Source organism: Dermacentor silvarum, chromosome 4 (genome assembly GCF_013339745.2).
Source record: "Dermacentor silvarum isolate Dsil-2018 chromosome 4, BIME_Dsil_1.4, whole genome shotgun sequence".
In the NCBI taxonomy this organism is placed as follows: Eukaryota; Metazoa; Arthropoda; class Arachnida; order Ixodida; family Ixodidae; genus Dermacentor; species Dermacentor silvarum.
The window spans coordinates 35,606,430-35,627,602 of NC_051157.2; the positions used below are offsets into that span (position 1 = coordinate 35,606,430).

At 49.2% G+C, this 21,173-nt stretch overlaps 1 protein-coding gene across 1 annotated transcript in view; it reads right to left on the reverse strand.

Moving 5' to 3' along the window:
- Positions 1-13,477: 13,477 nt before the first annotated feature.
- LOC119449778 (uncharacterized) overlaps positions 13,478-21,173 on the reverse strand; it is a 221,539-nt gene continuing 213,843 nt past the window's right edge. The window contains exons 5-6 of the mRNA XM_049665169.1: positions 18,820-19,070; positions 13,478-15,802 (exon numbers count right to left, since the gene is read on the reverse strand). Coding sequence (XP_049521126.1) covers positions 14,680-15,802; positions 18,820-19,070 — 1,374 coding nt within the window. The 3' untranslated portion in view covers positions 13,478-14,679. The remainder of the gene's footprint in view (positions 15,803-18,819; positions 19,071-21,173) is intronic.

A 21,173-nucleotide genomic window follows, 5' to 3' on the forward strand; every position in this document is an offset into this window, starting at 1 on the left:
GACATGCTTATTTAATGGCTGACAACTAATGCGCAGAAATGATCTCCAGGCGTTCGCTGGATAATCGGTTTGTGTGCGCAATAACGGCAGTTGTCCTGGGGCAAAATCATATGGAATTGTCTCCACTTGCATTTATTTTTCTTCCGGTAGGTTGCAAAAACTGTTGTTGACCCTTATAGCATTCGAACTAAAAGAATACTCGACAACTTCGAATATAAAAATCTCGAATCGAATACTAACAGAATAGCAAAGACTATTTTATGCTCATTCAGAATTTCGAAAAATCGCACATCCCCACCAGATATACATCGAAAGCCTGGTTCACTTCTAGGACATTTCGGGCATATTAAAATCCCTTAGCACTCGCTGCCATTAGATACACTGTCACTTGGACGATATCAGTTTGAAGCCGCTGGAACATAACGCCGAAAGGCCGAACGAACCGTACGACACATATGTCATTTTGATATTAGTTTTTACATTAATCGCAATGCTATTCAAGCTGTAGCCGAGCACTCGACGAGGCAGACACTGAGCGACGCGCACTATACGGTTCGCACCTCGTGGTGGCTGGCCTTTCGTAAGCCGATAAACAAACGTCCCCGAATGCTAAGCTCGTGTAACGCGAGCAATGCAATTGTTAGGCTTTGAACAAAACGACATGTGGATACTTTAGCGCATTATGTACTGTAATTCTTGCTCTGTAATGCACATTTGGTGTAGAAATGCGCAGTGGTCAGTTAACGACTAAAAATTAAATTTAAAAATGTGTTATTAAGTTGCCCACACGAAGTCCGCAGGATCATTTCTACAAATGACATTAATCTTCAAAATCGCCAGTTACTCGCACCAAGTCCCCAAGCATAGATTTCGTGCAAGGGCGGGCGAGAACAATATTAGCATTGTAGTGAAGAAGAGGAAGAAGTGCCCTTGCGTCTGTCGCTGTGCGCACCATCAGCGTTCGTGGACTGCCTCGATTGCGTGAGACGTCTAATAAATCGTCATATCACATTTGGTGGAGGTGCCTGCAATCCCCGACTTGATGTCGTAGTGGTGATAATTGCGCTTGCATGCCAGGTTGGAGTGAATCGAAAAGAAACGTTCTGTCTGATCCTCAACTGTAGATATTCCGCACACCGTAGAAATTAAACATTTAAACATATAGTGTCTGCCGCAAAATACAATGCAAGTCAGAACGACGCGCAGATGGGGCTACAAAAATTATGTGTAAGTACTTAACGAAATTTTAAAAAGCCCTAGGTGAAGCAAGGACTTCCTTACAGTGTGGACTTGCGCGCTTACGCTGAACGTATTATACAGTAACGAGAGAGAGAGAACAAAACACGCTTTCATGCATTCGCAGACGCACTGTAAACCGATTAACACCCTTGGGGGTCATTAAGGGTGTAATTTGGTCTATAACTCATGCTCTTGCACACGTAAAAGTGTAATGGTGTGAATTATAGAAAAAGCACCCTTAATGGTGCAAAGCGGCTCGCGACAGCATAGCTACTGATGTGCGTTGTGTTAGCACGAGCGAAGAGTTCTGCGAGTGTCATTCTCCTCTGCGGAGAAATATACGCGTCGTCTGGAAAGCTTTCGTCACTCGATATTGTTACTAGCACTTTTCTGTCGCGCTCGATACGAGATACAAGGGTGCGAGGTCATGAGAACGTCTGCTTAACATTTTAGGACGCCGACTTAAAAAAAAAATGCTCGCCGAAGATCCCGAGTGAGTGCAATTGAAAACGACGAAATCGACCGTTCCTGGTTGGTAGCACTTGTCGTCGACTCCAGAAGCCGGATGGCATGTGCTGCCTATGATTAAAATACAGGAGGCTATTGATTGCCAATTCAGTCGCTTAAAACTTATTTTCGCTCACTGTTTCTATAGCTGAAAATATCATTTGAAAAATTTGAAGTATTGTCACCTAAAAGAATAAGTCGTCTCTCTCTCTCTCTCTCTCTCTCTCTGTCTTTCCTTTTACTTAATTTTCTCGTCATCGCTCAACGTTTCTCGCGAGGTCAAAAATAGTTCTGACTTTTCGTTTCCTTCTCTTTTTTTCTCCGGTATGTTGAATATTAATATTTCACTCTTGTAGACCGTCGATACTCACGATCATTGTAGCGTGCTCCCTTTCGGTGTCTTTCTTTAACCCGATGCTGATTTCTTAAAAAGGCCATTGTAGAACTCCTATTGTGTTTCTATTAAATTTCTGCTGCCTCAGATAACTTTATGGTAGATGCCGTTGAATATCATTCGTCAATTTTGCAATTGATGACGCTATCCAGTTTTGAAAAATCCAGTTTGTATACGTACAACTGCATCTAAAGCGTTCTAAAACGTTGACCAAGCTATATCATTCACGACGATAAAGAAGAGCGTATATATATATATATATATATATATATATATATATATATATATATATAAGCGTAGGGAGGTAAAGGCAGTTTGCTCATGTTTTGCTACCTTACAACGGGGAAGTGAAGACGGAGACATAAAGAAAAAAAAATTGCGTAGCTTGCACTTGCGGCGCAATGCTAAAAAGATAGCGGAGCTGATGGGCACCTAGCTAGTCCTGCAGCTATTGGGCTACAGGCTAAGCACTACTAAGTCATCCCCAGCATTTCCCGGAATGTATTGATTATTTGTCGAATATCGATTGGCTATTGATTGGCTATCAATTGACTATCGCATTTGGGCTAGGCTAAGCACTACCAAGTCATCCCCAGTATTTTCCGGAATTTTCCGGATTAGCTATTGATTGGCTATTGATTGGCTATCGATGACTGACTAAGCTTAAGTAGTCCCAACCATGCTTAGCTAGAATTAGCCAGGATCAGCTTCGCTAGTTCACAGGGGTATGTGCCATTGCGCTTGGACCCTTTCTGCACGACCGCGAGGAGCGGCCCACATTTTTGGATTCAGCAGACACATTACGTCCCGACTTAAACAGCTTTGAAAGGTAAATAAAGATGATAACGCTTTGAGCGCGCACATGTGACTGTAACGCACGCAAAACTAATAATTAATGGTGCAGTCCAGCTGCCGTTGGGAATCATGGCAAGGTCGTTCCAACTTTCGGTGATGATGACGTTTGAGACTGCAGGGTCCATATTCGCAAAGCCTTTTGTTCGTAAGGGCTCTTTACCATTGGCTAATCGCCTTCGCTTATGATAGGGTCGGCACCAGGCTTGGCAAAAATTTTCTGCTAAGAACAATTCTAGAGTAATATGTTTACGTGAATACAGGCCCAGGGTATATATGTCTATATTTTTTTTCTGCGAGGAGCACGATATCCAAATCACCATACGCGCCGAGAACTTCTGTCGTTGAACGATGGTATTGGCAGGTTTCGGTGGTTGCCACCACCTGTAGCTGATATTTTGTTGCAGGTGGTCCGGTTTACCTGCTGAGGCCTATAAAGGGCGCGAGTCTCACTGACTATCTGGCTGAATGCAGTAAGCCAGAAAAATGATATAATTATGCTCATCAGGTTTCGGAAAACTTATCTGGGTGGCCGCGTGAATACACAAGCAATTGACCTTTCTCATGGCTGCTGCAAGAAATGTGGACAAATCATAGATGATTTCATGGCAAGACTCGCGATCGCGAAACCAAGAAAGAAAGCGCTAATGTTCTTTTTTTTTCAAGACCACGATCGACACCAAAAGGTAGATTTTGAAAAAAAAATTGACAGTAACTTTAGCATACACTAAAGAGGGTGAAGACGAGAGCCTGCGCGCTCAAGAGACATTCATCAAATTGCTTGACATTCTCGTTTGAATGCATGGTTACTTCTTTTACTTGTTTTCTCCCACCAAAGGACGTGGGTTCGAGTGACTTAAGTGACGCTACCTCAATTAACTTTGCCTTAATTAACTTCGCCCTAATTAACACCAATGGTCGTGGGTTCGGCTCCCACCAACAGTCGAGGGTGCGACTCTCACCAAAGCACGTTGGTTCGAGTGCCTTAATGAACTCTATATTCATTAACAGTGCCTTAATTAACTTCGTCTTAACACCAAAGGTCGTGGGTTAAAGTGCCTGAATTAGCTCTATCTTAATTAACTTTGCCTTTTGTTGGCATGATGAGTGGCATCGGAGCCGGCTATGGAAGAAGACGACGATGAACGCGCGAGCAGTGGCACGAGCGTGTCTTTGCGCGAGGCGAGCTCAGACGACTTACTGTACCACACGCCGCGTTTTCAAGACCACTGTCTGATGAGGCATTTAATTAAGGATTTCGCCGTAAAAAAAGGACGTGATGGCTGGTTATCTCTGCATTGTAGCACGTGTGGTTGTGAGCCATTGTTTCAAAAATGCTTTGTCGTGTCGAGACAGAGCTGAAATAACAAGGCTGATTATTGAAGCCGCAATAACGGCAAGCCTAACAACAAGTTAAAAAAACACATTCTCGGGTTACACATGCCTAAACCATGATCTGATTACGAGGCACGCTGTATTGGGGGACTCCGGAATAATTTTGACCACCTGGGGTTTTTTAACACGCACCCAGTCCACATCACCTAAATATCACAAGGCCTGTTCACTCTGATCCCTGACGTGATGCTACCTGGCCAGGTTGCCCTAGAATCTAATAGGGATGCTCCCGAGTAAGCAACAATGATTTTGACGTCACCGCTTTCATCACGCCCGCCTTGGCAATGGAAATTTCGGGCCAGGTAGCTTGACGTCATGGATCTCAGTGAACAGGCATTCTTGTATCTATACGTGGTGTTGACCCAGTGCAGGGTACATAGGAGCTTTAGGTGCGAAGCACCTTATGCGCCCGGGCTGTCGGCGTCTCCTGTCGTAGTCATGGTAAGCAAGCGGCTCATGCTCGCGCTCGGCACGCGCTCGTGCCACATGCTCCCGCGTTCGTCGTCGTCGTCGTCTTTCACAGCTGGCTGCGTTGCCGCTCATCATTCCTGCGTAGAATTTCACTTCTTTCCTGTCATCGTAATGGGGAGGCGCCGTTTACGGGGTTATGAGCCATTGCTTAAGTCAGCAAGTATGAGCCCATTAGCGGTGAATCACTGCATGCTTCGCACCTCCCCAGGTTTCACGTTAGTGGAGCTGCATTTCGCTCAATGGGTCATTTGACACTTACGCATAGAATGTAATCCACCGCTAAAACCAAGCCTACGACTTAACTCGTGCTAACTGTAATAACTAATAAAAACTAAAAATGTAAGAAAGGCGTTCATAATGGCCAAATTGCCGAGGGAGTTAAAGAAAACAATGATGGTTTTGCTAATACTTCACGGTAAAAGACATCATCAAGATTGTCCTAAAATAATAGTAGTGACGGCTTGGCCGCATCCACGGTGAGTTTTTGCCTTTCGCCAGCATCAAAATACGGCCGCCGCGACTTCGCGCAACTGACAGGTGTGGGAATCATCATCATCCTCATCAGCCTATATTTATGTCCACTACAGGACGAAGACCTCTCGCTGCGATCTCCTATTACCCCTGTCTTGCGCTAGCTGATTCCAACTTGCGCCTGCAAATTTCCTAACTTCATCACCCCACCAAGCTTTCTGCCGTCCTCGACTGCACTTCCCTTCTCTTGGTATCCATTCTGTTACTCTAATGGTCCACCGTTCCATTTATTTCTCTTAATGTCAACAAGAATATCGGCTATCTTATCCCCGTTTGCTCTCTGATCCACACCGCTCTCTTCCTGTCTTTTAACGTTAGGCCTAAAATTTTGTGTTTTATAGCTCTTTGTGCGGTCCTTAACGTGTTCTCGAGATTCACTGTTAACCTCCAAACTTCTGCCCCATATGTTAGCACCGGTAGAATGTAATGATTGTACACTTTTCTTTTCAACGACAGTGGTAAGCTCCCAGTCAGGATTTGGCAATGCCTGCCGTATGCACTCCAACCCAATTTTATTCTTCTGTAACTTTCCTTCTCATGATCAAGGTCCCCTGTCAGTAATTGACCTAAATAAACGTAGTCCTTTACAGACTCTAAAGGCTGACTGGCGATCCTGAATTCTTGTTCCCTTGCCAGGCTATTGAACATTGTCTTTGTCTTCTGCATATTAATCATCAACCCGACTCTTACACTTTCTCGATTAAGGTCCTCAATCATTTATTGTAATTCGTCTCCATTGTTGTTGAATAGGACAATGTCATCTGCAAATCGAAGGTTGCTGAGATATTCGCCGTTGATCCTCACTCAGAAAGCCTTCACATTTGGGAGTGTGCCCAATTGCTTTGTCAAGAAAAAAAACTGTTCTTTCTGAACGTGATCCTAGTGTGCGCAAGGCAGGTTTGCCTGCTCATGAGCATGATTTACATGCCTGTAAATATGTGCACCATTTTCTAATAAAGCATTTGTTGAAGTTGGCGCTTGTGAAGGTCCACTCACCTGTTCTCGTCGTCAATACGCTTAAACCAATTTTATATACTTCATTTGCGAGTGTGTTCACGGATTGTGTACCACATCACATGTCATTCCTGTTTGACCTGGAAATCCAAAATCAGGCATGGGGCCAACAAATCGAGTAGCACATTGTGATATAAACGTTACAAACACAGATAAGGTGCCTCAGAAAGGCTGGCCTACTTTTCGATAGGTGGGCTTATCTTTGCGTTCGTAACTTTTATACCACTTTTCGACCTGGAGTACCACGTCAAGCTTGCCACCAGGCTAACCTGTACTGTTTCCATCAAAACTAAATCTTCCCATTATCTACCCGGAAATGATTAACTCTGACTGTTGCAATATTTTCTTCATGCTGCGTTGAACTTAATTTCAAGTACACTTGCTGTTCTGTGCTGGTAATATATATATATATATATTGCGAGACAGCTGTTCAACCTCGACGGTTTTTTAAGCAGGCCGCGCGCTGAAGCGAATGGCGCTGGCCATGATGATGAGTATATACAGATGAAGAAGATGAAGGGGTAATATAATGCTCACACAATTACCCCCGCGCATGGAAGCGGCCAACCTGGCCGCTGGCTATGGCGGCGAACGCCGCATGAAAGGCTTTAAACGTGAAACATGCACAATCTCTGTGGTACGGCAGCGGCCGTCCGAAGGCGTAACAACGGGCGCGACACGATAGTTAACTGGCGAAGTCTGTTCCTGAACTCTGTAAGGCCCGACAAAACGGGACTGAAATTTCTCGCATAAACCAGGAACGCGAACTGGAGTCCACAGCAACACTTCGTCTCCAGGCTGGAAGGAAACGACACGGTGGGATGCATCATAGCGAGTTTTGCGGTCTTGTTGACTGGCGTCGGTGTTGAGGCGGGCGTGTTGGCGACACTGGGTAATTCGCGAAACAAATTGCTCACACGTTGAATTGTACGATGGCACGGGGACGTCAAAGAAAGAGACGTCGAGGACAGTGATTGGTTGACGACCATACACAAGGAAAAAGGGCGAGTACCCCGTTGTGCGTTGGACGGCCGTGTTGTAAGCGAAGGTGACGAATGGGAGAATAACATCCCAATTGGTGTGATCAGGGTTGATGTACATTGAAATCATGTCGGACAGCGTACGATGAAAGCGCTCTGTGAGGCCATTAGTTTGAGGGTGGTAGCTGGAAGTCGTTTTATGGATGGTATTGGACGCACGGAGAACATCGTCGAGAAGTTTAGACAGAAAGGTCCTGCCGCGGTCACTCAAAAGAATACGTGGGGCTCCGTGTCGTAAAAAGATGGTTTCCAAGAAAAAAGATGCAACCTCCGCTGCGGAACCGGAAGGTAGTGCGGCTGTTTCAGCGTACCGTGTCAAGTGGTCTACAGCTGTGACAATCCATCGTTTACCGCCAGCCGATAAGGGTAGTGGGCCATACAAGTCGATACCAACTACTGCGAAAGGAGCTTCAGGACACGGGACAGGTTGTAGCAGTCCAGCCGGAGGTGAGGTCAGTCGTTTGCGGTGTTGGCAGATCGAACAGGAAGCCACGTATTTTGCTACGCTTGTTGCAAGTCCAGGCCAAGAGAAGCGGCTGCGAATTCGCTCATAGGTTTTATGAAAACCAAAGTGACCGGCAGTGGGATCGTCATGAAAGGTCTCCAGTATCTGGGTCCGAAGTGATCGGGGAACTACAGGGACCCAACGGTGTCCTTCGGGATGAAACACGTACCGGTATAGCACCGAATTTTGAATCTTGTGGTTCTTCAACTGCCGACGGAGTCGAGCGTTAGATGTGCGAGAGGATCCCCGAATACGTTTCATAACGGAGTGGCAGTAGGGGTCACTACGTTGGCAAGTTGCAAACGTATGAGAATGGCTAGGTGGGAGCCGGTCGAGAGCTGCGAGTGAAGGAAATGCAGGAGAGACGTCCGGCGGGTTGCTCACAGAAGGTGGTAAGCAGGCAGTGTTCGAAGACGGTGGTAGGGGACAACGAGAGAGAGCATCGGCATCCTGGTGTTTCTTTCCAGACTTGTAGGTGACGTCGAAGTCGTATTCTTGTAAACGAAGTATCCAACGGCCGAGACGGCCCGTTAAATTTTTTACCGTCGCCAACCAGCACAAGGCGTGGTGATCAGTAACGACCGTAAAGTGGCGGCCGTGCAGATAAGGCCGGAATTTTTGGACGGACCAAACAACGGCAAGACACTCTTGCTCGGTAATCGTATAATTTTTCTCTGCAGGTGTTAGCGTGCGACTTGCGTATGCGACCACACGTTCTTCGGAAGTTTGCTGACGTTGCAGAAGAACAGCGCCGATACCATGGCCGCTGGCGTCAGTATGTAGAAGAGTGGGTGCGGTGTTGTCAAAATGACAAAGCACAGGTTCGGACGTGAGGGCACGCTTGAGGGCGTCAAAAGCAGTTTGGCACTCGTCCGACCATACATAGGGAGCTCCAGAAGGAAGTAGTTGATGGAGCGGCGCCGCAATGGTGGCAAAGTTACGTATGAAGCGCCGGAAATACGAGGCTAGGCCAAGGAAGCTACGCAAGTCTTTGGCGCGTTGAGGCCTGGGGAAGCGCAGGACAGCGGTAATCTTATCGGGGTCAGGTCGAATGCCCTCTTTGCTGACAAGGTGTCCGAGTACTTTAATGGTTTTGCTGGCGAAGTGACACTTTTTTGTATTCAGCTGAAGGCCAGCAGCAGAGAGGCATGTCAAGACTTCGTCGAGGCGCTGCAAGTGCTGATGGAAGGTCGACGAAAATATGACGATGTCGTCAAGGTAGCATAAGCAAGTCTTCCACTTTAGGCCCCGTAGTACGGTGTCAATCAGCCGCTCAAATGTGGCGGGAGCATTACACAGGCCGAAAGGCATTACGTTAAATTCGTAAAGTCCATCGGGAGTGGCAAAGGCAGTTTTTTCCTTGTCTTCTTCGTGCATGGGGATCTGCCAGTATCCGGAGCGTAGATCAAGGCTGGTGAAATACTCCGCGCCTTGTAATGAATCTAACGCATCATCGATTCGGGGAAGTGGATATACATCTTTGCGGGTGATTTTGTTCAAGGCACGGTAGTCTACGCAAAATCGCACTGAGCCGTCTTTCTTACGCACCAAAACGACAGGTGACGACCAAGGGCTTGAGGAAGGGCGGATGATGCTTCGTTTCAGCATGTCGGCAACCTGGGTATCGATGATCTGGCGTTCGGCGGAAGAAACACGATATGGCCGCCGGCGCACGATGGAAGTTCCATCCGTGTGTATGCGATGAGCCGTTGCAGAAGTCTGTCCCAGAAGAGGAGAGTGCACGTCGAAGGAGTCTTTATGCTTGAATAACAACGCCAGTAACTCTTCCGTCTGCTGTGGCGTTAGATCAGTGCTGATTGCACTAGCGAGAACAGAAGCAGGGGCTGGCTCTATAGCGGTAGGTGCCCGTGAAACAGCAGTAGTCGAGGTAAGTACACAGACAGGCTGAGTGTCCAAGACGCAAATGACAACAGCGCCTTTAGGAAGAAGTACTGGCTCAGGGGTTGTGTTGAGTACAGCCAAAGTGGCCGTACCGTTGGTGAAGCGAACAAGGCTAGGTGCCAGAGCAATCCCTTTGGATAGGCAACGAGCTGATGGTACAACTAAAACGTCACCATCGGCGATGTCAGAGTTAACTACAAGAAGTTGTTCGCGGCCAGGAGGCACCATACAATCGTCAGCAGTTCGTAAGCGAAGGCGCGGGTCGGGCACGTCGTCGGAATTGTCGGTCTCGGTCAAGTTAACGAGGCGTTGACGGCACGAAATAAAAGCGGACGCGGAAGAGAGAAAGTCCCACCCTAGTATAAGCATGTGAGCACAGGAAGTCAACACTGCGAACTGAATATGGTGGCGAATCCCGTCAATCGAAACTCGAACTGTGCATTGCGCCGATGGCCGAATCACAACATTATTTGCGCCATGTAGAATAGCTCCATTGTAAGGTGTAGTAACCTTGCGTAGACGAGAGCACAAGTCAGCGTGAATAACAGAAATAGCTGCGCCCGTATCAATCAATGCAGGAACGGGTACACCTTCTACACACACTAATAAAGTATTGGCCGGGCACACTGGAGGAATTGTAGTCTGTGCGGGCCATGCAGCTTTCCCTCCAAAAACTGCACCATCTAGTTTTCCGATCGGTAGTCAGGAGTGCGGGAGGCCGGTAGCAGAGGTGATGTCGAGCGTCGGAGAGGGGAAGGCGAGCGGCGGCGCCCTTGACGGTAGTTGCGAGGCTCTTCGGGATTTGGAGGCGGAGTAAGTGAGCGTTGGGAAAGCCGGCGCTGGTAGGCACTTGGGAGAGGCAATGGGTCTCGCTCGTAAACATCGTAACCACGGCGTTCGTCCTGTTGTCGTCTGCGACAAAAGCGCGATATGTGCCCGCGAATACCGCAGTAATAACAAATGGGGCGGGGCGAAGGGCGGGTAGGGTAATATGCTGTGGCAGGTGCACGAGGTGCCAGAGTCGCCAGATGGTTGGGAGTAGCAGGAGCAGGAGGCGTTGTCTGAACGAACGCTGGTGGCATAGCCGCAACCTGAGCATACGAGGGCGCCGGCGAAGGAGGGACACAGCCCACAGTGCAGGTCATGGAGGACAGCTCCTCTTTGATGATGTCGCGCAGGCCAGGAACCGAAGGTTGCGGCTGAAGAGCGGGAGGACTGCGCAGGCCGTACACTTGGAGCTCCTCGCGTATGAGAGTCCGAATCAGGACACGCAGGTCCGTATCGGAGGAAGGAGGCGTGTCACAGGCGACAGGTTGTAAACGGATGGCCTGCAGGGCGTCCAGATGCTGGCAAGTGGCGATAACATCGTTAACGGTATTTGGATTTTGATGGCCAGTGCGTTGAACGCGACGTGGGCAATGCCCTTGAGGATATGACGAACACGATCTGATTCAGTCATGGCTGCGTCAACCCGGCGACAAAGGGCGAGGACGTCCTCGATATAAGAGGTGTATGTTTCCCCGGGAAGTTGCATGCGTGCATCAAGCTTTTTCTTGGCTACCTCAGAGCGGACGTTGGGGGCGCCGAAAATTTGCCGAAGCTGGTGTCTGAAAGCCGCCCAGTCAGGGAAGGAGCGCTCATGGTTAAGAAACCAAGTCCTGGCAACGTCAGTGAGGTAGAATGCGACGCTCCGAAGCTTGTGAGAATCATCCCACCGGTTAGACTCACTCACTCGGTCATAATTGTCCAGCCAGTCGTCAACGTCCTCACTAGGAAGGCCAGCGAACATGGTGGGATCGCGCTGCCGCGCGCTGACGGTCCATGAAGGAACGGCTGGTGGGGCAGAGACGGTGACGCTGGGGGCTCCTGGTGGATCTTCTTGGGGCATGGTGGCGGAAAGGCGGGGCAAGCGGCGACCGGAACGAAGCTCCAGGGAAACTCGAAGTCGGAGAGGACCAAGGGATCGAGAGCACTCTCCACCACTTGCGAGACAGCTGTTCAACCTCGACGGTTTTTTTAAGCAGGCCGCGCGCTGAAGCGAATGGCGCTGGCCATGATGATGAGTATATACAGATGAAGAAGATGAAGGGGTAATATAATGCTCACAATATATATATATATCAGCAACCCCTCCCTTGTCGAGGAAATGGGGGTAAGCGAAGCTTGTCGTGTGTTTCTTCGATGTTCCTCGGAACGAATTACACTGACGAGTGGCACGTTGTGCTCGAACCCCAACCGGTCACAAACAGTGCAGCTTGCTCCGAAGTTCCGGTTGAGAAACTCGCGTTGAAACCTGGTTGTCGCACCGGGGAAGTTGGCGCTAGCGTTGGTGAGGCGTGCACCACCGTTGTCGGGTTCCTTGATGGCTATATGACGCTGATGTTTGGCCTCAACATCGCGCTCCCGCAACTCGGGGTCGGCGGCTCTTCGCTGACTTTTGGCCTCAACATCGCGCTCCCACAACTCGGGATCCGCGGCTCTTCGCTGACGTTTCGCCTGGGCATCGGAAGCCTTCACACTAGAATCGGCACGTCGACGACGAGCCTTTTCCCGAGCGAGTTCGCAGCGCCGTTGCTCAAACGCAGCCTGTTCCTCGGCGGAACGCACCACGCCCGGCCTTCCAACCCGGGCGCTTAAACTGATCTGAGGCGAGGCAATCCCGGCCGAGCGCGCTCCAACTCCCTTTCCTTCCCTTTCCCTCCCCGCGACACACCAAACAACCCTAATTGGTCGCACGCGTCACTTTCCCCGCACCTACTCTTCCTTCTTTCCTTCCTTCCTTCCTTTCTTCATTTCTTTCTTTCTTTCTTTCTTTCTTTCTTTCTTGTCCCTGGCTCATACACGCATATGCTATGCGGGTATGCGCCACACGTGCGTTTTTGCGTGACTACAACGCCACCAAAACATGTGAGCCAATAGAAGCTCCGCTTGATAAGGTTGCTGCGGAAACAAGGATGATAATACTTGGGCTACCTCATTCCTCTATTGTTTCACGACATTCGTACTGTCGCGATCTCTCCGGTGTGCTCAATTAAAAATTAGAACTCCATTCATTATCAGCATCATAGCTACCGAAGCTTTATTGCAAAGCCATGTACCACAATTCAGGAACGAAGTAGCCTGCTGACTTCTACGTATTGAGTTATTTTCAACGTATATTCGGCAGAACGTCTAGCTTGTTTGAGAGCCTTTGACTCTGTAGTGCTGTCCATGCACGTCTCTCTACACCCTCTCTCCCTTCTTTCTATTCCCCTTCTCATTTTCCCTAGCACAGGGGAGCCTACCGGACTCTTTACTGGTTAACATCCCTGCCTTCCTTTTATCTCTCTCTTTTTATGTTCGGGAATTCAGGGGCTGTGTTCATGAATCTTCTCTTATGTAAAACCGTTTTCTCCCTGGCCAGCGATTCAGCCACTTTTGGTAACTTTGAGCCACTTTTGAGCCACAGCTTGGTAAAGATCGTCGTAGCAGTAGCCATTAGCGGAAATCCCTTACGTAGAAGTTCTGTGCATTGTATACTGGACATGGGGTACACAGAGGTGATCTTGCATCAATGCTATACTCGTACACTGACAGCATGACCGCTCCATAGGCTTACCATTTTGGAGGCGAGACAGTGCTACATGCTTCTGGCACAACAGCTTTATTGGCGTTCATTTGCAGCCTTCGGAAGTTTCACTGTCACGACAAACATTTGGTAATAAATATGTACAAGGGCGCTTATCTTCACACGCAATAATATATATATATATAAGTGTATGTATAAGGGTTCACTGAAATGTTCTCGTGGACACTGAAACCAAGTTCACCACGCGACTCTCTTCAGGGCGTCACAATGTTGTTCAGCTTGTCACCACTTTGTTCTGGTTTGTGTCAGCTCTGTGCGTGTGTTAGTGGCGTTTTGTGGACGGGCAAGCGCTGTGTACGCGTTAGTCCAAAATGCCTCGCTTTTCGTATTTCAGTTACAGCACGCCACATGTGGAGGGCATCTTAGGAACCAGTTCAGTAAACCCCAAGTCACTGGGATTCTCGCTCGCTCGCGACCGAGCCAGTGTAGACCAATGCGTCTGTAAAACACACAGTGTTTCACGAATGTGCCGCACACGCAGTCAGTTTCTGTTCTCACTTTTGAAGATCAGTCATTCATAAATTAGAATTCGTTGCAAAGTTCACAAAACAACTTTTTTTTCTTCAAAAGTTGACAAAAACCACTCGCGAATGCACGGACACGTCGGGTATATTCCACTACTCACTGACTTGCCGTTGCACATGAAACGGAAGGAACGGAGGATACGGAAACAAACACGGGGTATCGTGGGTTCCACTAGACTGAAAACTCTGTACATACAACGCGAGAGCAGTTCTTTTGAGTAAGCCTACACGTTTTCCAAGCACGCTGGAGATTAGTCCCATGGTTCGCCATACTTTTGCGAGGTGTCGTTTTCCGACCACGGATACGGCCTGTCACTTCTCGCGTAGTGAAAAATAGACTTTTACACCATTTGGCCGCCCAGTTCGTTGTTACAAACGTTCCACTCTCCTGCATCACGCTGAGTGTTGGCTTCCGGCCTTATACGAGTGACGATGCCGGCCCGTTCCAAGCAAGAAGCTCGGTGTTATTCGTCAGGCCCTGTTTGGTTCTTGCGTTGTTTCTTTCCCGCTTCTGCAATCTTCCACGATAGTACCGCGGGACTAGACCGGGGTGTCCTTGCCGTTCAAACAACCTTCCGCCTTGAGAATAACTTTTTTTGTCTGCGTCCGGCCTTCTGCGCGTTGTGGTCGATCAGCGGCTGCCAAGTTGATCCTACAGCACTATCACCATGCTTCGCTCACACCTCGGTACCTTCGTAGTTGCCCTCGCCGTACCCTTCGTCCGGAGAGTAACGGGTATCTACGCCGACTGCCACGCACGCCGCTACTGGAGGTGCGGCTACCGGGTTCCGCTTCCAAGACGAGGCTGCCGGTTCGACTACCCTCCACTGCGCAGCCGCCGCTGCTGCTGACGGTTCGGCCGGCGAGTAGAGGCCGTGTCTCTGTGGTGGTTCGGGTGGCTCTTCGAGGTACCGGTCGTGGAGCGCGTATTGGCCGTAGCAGGGGTCGGCTGGGTTAACGTAGCCGTTGCCCACGGGTCCGTACCCGTTCGGCTGCCTGGAATAGTCCAGTCCCGCGCCACTCTTGCCATGAACCAGGTCGGGCGTCGTCCGGTCGCCGGGGTCCGTGGGCGACTGCGCCGAGCCATCGTGGGGCGATCGCTGCTGCATGGCGGCCAGCTGTGCCGCCTTGGTGTCGCTTGGAGTTGCCACTTCGACCAGGTCTGCCTTGCGCGCCAGCTGCTTGAGCATGCCCGGAAACTTGGCCCTAGAGGCAGCCAGAGCCCGTTGCCGTGCCACGACGAAGCACAGTAGCAGGGCCAGTATGACCAGCGCCAGGAAGCTGGCCAGCACGATGACCACCTTGTGGGTCCTCGAGAGGCCGCTGGCAACCGGCGGCGCCTGCACCACGGCCAGCGTCGTATTGGCGGCCCGCAGGCCGGCGCGGTTCTCGGCCACGCAGATGTAGACGCCCGCGTCGTAGGGACCCGCGTGAGCCACGGACAGCCAGCTCAACTGGAACGGCCCGCTCTGCTCACGCTGCACTTGGAAGCGGGCCGAGTCCAAGTCTGGGCCCGCTTCGCCGTTCGTTGAGTTCCAGGCGCCGGCACCCCAGTCGGCCGCCTCCCATCCTGCACAAGGCAAGAAACGCAGATGATGATCAGGCACGACAAAAAGCAGTTCAGAATGTCCGATTTTCTTAAAGATAAGAAAAGCAGAAGAAAAAAAACGATAAGTTTCATCTATATAACGTATTTTCCGGTACAGCACAATAGCGTTCGTGCAGATAAAACACAACGTGACACAAGGACAAAATGCTAAGGAAGAAGAAAGGCAACAAGTGTGACCGAGACAAATTGTTCTTTAAAAAAACGCGCAGATCCTGCGCGCTGTGGAAATCGATGTTACGCGAAGCATTTTGCAGATGTACACTGACCATATCTAACTTCGCTTGGTGAACTGCAAGATATTACCAGATGGACCAACATATCCGTGTAAGGCGAGGAATTCTCTTTGTCACGCAAGGGTTTGTTTGCTGACAGTAGCAAGGCGACCTTCAACGACGATGGCGTGCCGGTGACGGCATGGCGAGTAATTTAATGTGCTCCGCCAAGGAAACATCACAACCGGTCTAGTTACGCTCTGGGCCGATCCGGAAGGCGGTACAATGTGACGTAGCGACTCAGAGCTCTATATTTGAGTCACTAGCGAAGGATGGAGGATACTGGCGCACTGTCACTTTTACAAGTAACTCGTTGGTAAGCGACGTGACTCCTGTGAAGGGCAGTGGGAACGTCGACAATGGGTTCCATTCCGGCGTCAGTTGCGTAATGGAAGCTGCCGTGCGCGCAAGTGCCGTCACTTCTTCAAGCCAGTTGTTGCTACGCGACGTGACGGGTGCGCCAATAATATCAAAGTTGGGATTGTCACCATAAACGTACGCCATCGTCTGTCCCCTAATGGGCCTGGAGCGTCGGGCTATCGCACGGAGGGACACTGGTTTGAAGTCTTAGACAGCTATTCTATAATTATCCATCATATTAGAGAGAAGCTTTTTTTTAAATATGGCATAAACGACTAAAAATTGGGAGCCACTTAACTTACGGCTGCTTCACTCGCTGCTCGACTCACATAACGGCGATCGGTGCACCACTGCATTACTCGATTAGAAACACTCCGTTCCCCGCGCTACCATTAAAACCATTAAAAAACTGAAGTTAAATCTAATTCTTAGTTTCGCCGCACAAGTTCATTTATTCCGGCTAAAGTGATTATCCAGTGCGCACAACTTAAAGTCTCCTCTTTGAGCGTGGGCGACGGGCGTGCGTTAAACGTTTTATCGTTCCCATGTTTAATATCTTAAGGACTATATATACATACACTGAGGGGGACAAAAGAACCTCTGAAAAGTAAAAGCATGCTCCACTAATATGAAAAAAAGGGAGAGGCAGAGAGATTTTTGTTTGCCTAGAGTGCGCGCACTTATAACTTCCTTCGATTGTCAGCATTTTACTTTTACTTCGTGTCGACTTGATTTTTTTAAAATGGCAATTGTGAATACGCGAATCTCACAACTGGCAGTTTAGAACGGAGCATAGCTTGCGCAAAAGAAAAGCGCCTAACGCGCTTTCTCTCATAGTAAAATACTTTTTGAAGGAGCAAGAAAAACGACAGCGCTGTGCTACCGGACTTTTATCTTCCGGTGAGCAAAAAGAAAGGTGGATGTAACCAGCACGTGAGGAGACTAAACGACAAGAGGGACTCGCTTCCATTGCGTAGACTTCTTCGGGCAGCAGGATATGGCTGTCGCGAAAAAAAATAATAAACAAATTATGCAGAAACTCAACTAGAATTGTCTAAGTATGTGTAAGCATTCTGCCACTTGCTCATCCTCAATCTTCTCCTACTTGATCCGACCAGTATAAACCCTTATCAACCCTTGCCGGTCGTTATCAACCTTATTAGACTCGATCCGACCATTATCAACCCTTATCTGTTGTTATGAACCTTATCAGACTCGACCCGACCCTTATCAATCTTTATCGGTCGTTATTAACTTTTACCGCAACCGATCCGATCTTTATCAACTCTTTTATGTCCTTATCAACCTTACCGGACATAATCCGACCCTTATCAACCCTTAACGGTCGTTATCAACCCTAGCGGACTTGATCCGACTCTTACCAACCCTTATCGGTCCTTATCAACCTTATCAAACTTGCTCCGACCATTATAAGCCCATATCACTCTTTAGCACCTTTAACCATTATCAAGCCTGATGAGACCCATATAACCGCTCATCACTAATTATCCTTATCGCTCATTGACTATTTATCTGTCTGAGTTGCGCGACGCGAAGTGCATGAGCCCCCAGAGATCAGTGCCATTTCGGTCGGTGAAGGAATGACCCAACGGAAGTCGCATCCCGCGACCATCGAAACGCACCAGGGATGCGTTGACATTACCTTTTGGCAAAACCAAATTTTTCTGATGTCCACAAGGCTCTAAGTCGGCTCTACATGTGGTCCTAGAGATGGCTTTTATTCCACCGTCAGCAAATCTTTCAAGAAATCGTTCATAGATACTGTTCTCCTTTGACATTTGTTTTGTACCGCCGGTACAACACATTCGTGTGTTTCAGATATTTTCATCTTTTGCAAGCGTGGGTATTTAGCTGATGTTGGATGTCACTTATGCATAATTACTCCCATGTAATAAAGAAAAAAAGTGCGTGTTTATCTTAGTGGGTAAGACACTCAGCTTTTGAGTGTGGAGGCGCAGCTTCGAAAGTCACCGCCAGCGTGCACTCGTGTTTCGACCTTATACACTCACACAAAGCTTCGCTGTAAATAGTTCCAACTCGTTGAACCTGCTGCATTTCTTTTTCGTTGAACAGCTTGGCTAAAGTTAGCTGGTGCACTCTATATTTCTACGCTATCTGAAACTTTGATTTTTGAGCGTTCCAAAAAAAAATCGTTACATTTAGCCTTTAAAGTCGACCGTACTGTACAGCTGTCGCTGTGAATGAAGCATGAAGGGAGGAAATAAACTGGGAGGAGACATTATGTCAACGCAGCCAGCGTGCGAACTCTCTGTGAAGTCATTGCCTTCAGTTTTTCTCTCGCAGTATCGGCCCAACACTTGACCCCTGAGACTCAACGTATTGGCCGAGAACGCTTGATTCGCGTTAGTTCTTAATTGAGGCACCCCAGTTCGGCTGCACTGCCGTAACTCTGCCTGCATAGCGGGAGCACTAAAACCTACCGCACGTTCTGACGTGACGATCACGTGTTGGGCAGATTCGTTTGGCTTCAATCGTGTTGAGCAATGCTCCATCCTATAGCTCGAATTCATTCCTCCATGGGACGAAGCACGTACCTGAGCACGGCGGGTGGGTCGGCGCGCACGCGGCACACGAGCGTGGCGTTGCGCCCTTCCTGGACGCTGACCAGAGAGTCGGCGTGCACCTGCGGCGGGCAGGCGAACTGCTCGAGCGAGAGCTCGTCCCACGAGGCGGACTCGAGCCGCGGAGGCCCCGCGCAGCGAGGCGGCTCTCCCAGCGGGATGTTGCGGGTGCGCATCCATCGGCGCAGGCTGCTCAGCCGGCAGTCGCATTGCCACGGGTTGCCCTGCGGGACACAGGTCGCTGATGTTAAAAAGATGCATCAAAGGCGGACTGACCAGGTCAAGACATAAATCCCCCACTTGTGCAGGACATATAGAGTGGTGTAGACACAACTTGCCGTGCGGTGCACTGGCGTTCCACGTATCATTTTGACGCAGTCTTCCATCTTGGCACTACGGGACAACGCTCCAAACTGTTTCGTCAATGAATTAATCGGTGGATATTCCAAAAACTTGCTACTAGCCTCATAATTTCTACTATTGAGGGTACATGCCTTGAGCACTAACCAGCTACAATTCCGTAATTGCAACATGTGTGCAGAATGCGTTAATTATGAAGTTAATTAGTGAAACTAAGGTGTGGTGGTGGTGTGTTGCAGCTACAGGCGGGTTTAGCCTGGCGATGGAGGTTGGCGATTGCTCCGTCTGAACGTCTCTTTCATTGTGACTGGGATATTCACCATCTGTCGAACAGTTCAGTGTCTCTTAGAAATGTGAGAAGACGTGAAGCTTCCTTGCGGGCTATAGCAGCTCCTTCCAGAAACACATGGTATTGAAGACACGGATGTGGGAGCTAGGCCTTTCTTTTCAAAGTTCTCAAATAGAGCGGCCCTTTCACCTCGATAGCTTGGGCACTACCACAGAAAGTGTTCGATGTAACTAAGGTGATCAAATAGCTTATCGGTGATTATCACACAATAATGTCCACTGTGTTCTCTGCATCTGGGGCAGCAAAAACTTATGATTTAGCCTCAAACCTTCTATTTTAATAGTTGGTGACAATTCGCTGAAACACCGTATTTGTATATAGTAATTATTTACGGGGTTAAAGCCGCGGCTCGGCTAGGAGGAGTCGGTGGCAACCTAATAAAGCAGTAGCAAGTACACCACTGCCCAACTCAAACATAATTTGTATAAGCGCTCCAGCCAACTACATCCGCTCATTTCTGTGACGTCACGGTAGAGACGAACTACTTAGGATGTCGGCGTCCCTCGAGAGCTATGTGCTTTGGGGCACGGAGGCACAGATTGCAGATAGTAGAGCGGTTCTGTGGGTGTAGCTTGTACTGTATTTTTAGGTTCTTAGCTTGACAGCATCATCATCTGGCGCGGTTGCTTAGTAGCTTTGGCGTTATGCTGTGCTATGTCTACCAGACTGCTACGTCTACGACACCCCCTTCGTTCCGCTCGCGCCAGCCGCCAACGACGAACCCTTCCAACGCCCCCTCACTCTCTCCCCGTAGGCGGCTCCCGACAGACAGAGAGAGCAGGCGGCTCACAAACCGCAGCAGACGACTTCGGACCACGCTGCGCACAGGTCCCTCTCTCGATGATGAAATAAATTCCGTTCCTTGTTCCGAACGCCTTTTATTACGGCTACCGTGGACCTAACAGTGGCGACGAGGCAGTAGATTTAAAGCTCACGTTGACCTGTACCTGTGCTACGCAATGACAACGCACGCACGGGCCGACTACTGGAGTGTAATGGCGCACCGTGGTCATCGTAGTTTGGACGCCTCCAGGTTTACTTCGAGGCTAACATCATCGCAGACCCCAACAAGAAGAGGGCACACCTGCTGACACTGTGCGGTGAGCTGACGGACGACACTGTCTGCTCCTTGGTGCAGCCGTGCAGCCCAGCTGAAGCGGCCTACGACGACATTGTTGCGGCGCTTCAGAAACACTACGACCCGAGGACATCCGAGGTCTTCAGCCGAGCTCGTTTCCAACGACGTGACCAGTTGGAGAGAGAGCCGGTAAGTGCATACGTCGCGGCGCTAAAGACCCTGGCTGTCGACTGTAACTTCGGGAAGCTACGCACAAGGGGTATTACACCAGCAGCTATCGGACAGCAGACGGCGTCAACAGCATCACCTGCCAAAGCAACAATACTTCCCTTGGACAATACGTTGCGCGACTGATTGGTGTGCGGACTACGAGACGATCTCCTGCAACAGAGGCTGTTTGCTGAGAGTGACCTGACGTTCATAAAGGCCTACGACATCGCTGTTCAAGCGAAACGCGCTGGCCAACCGAAAAAAAAGAAGAGAAAAAAAAACTATCGAGCCGGTTCCGCAGGCATAAAGGCACCAAGTACGTTGTGACCA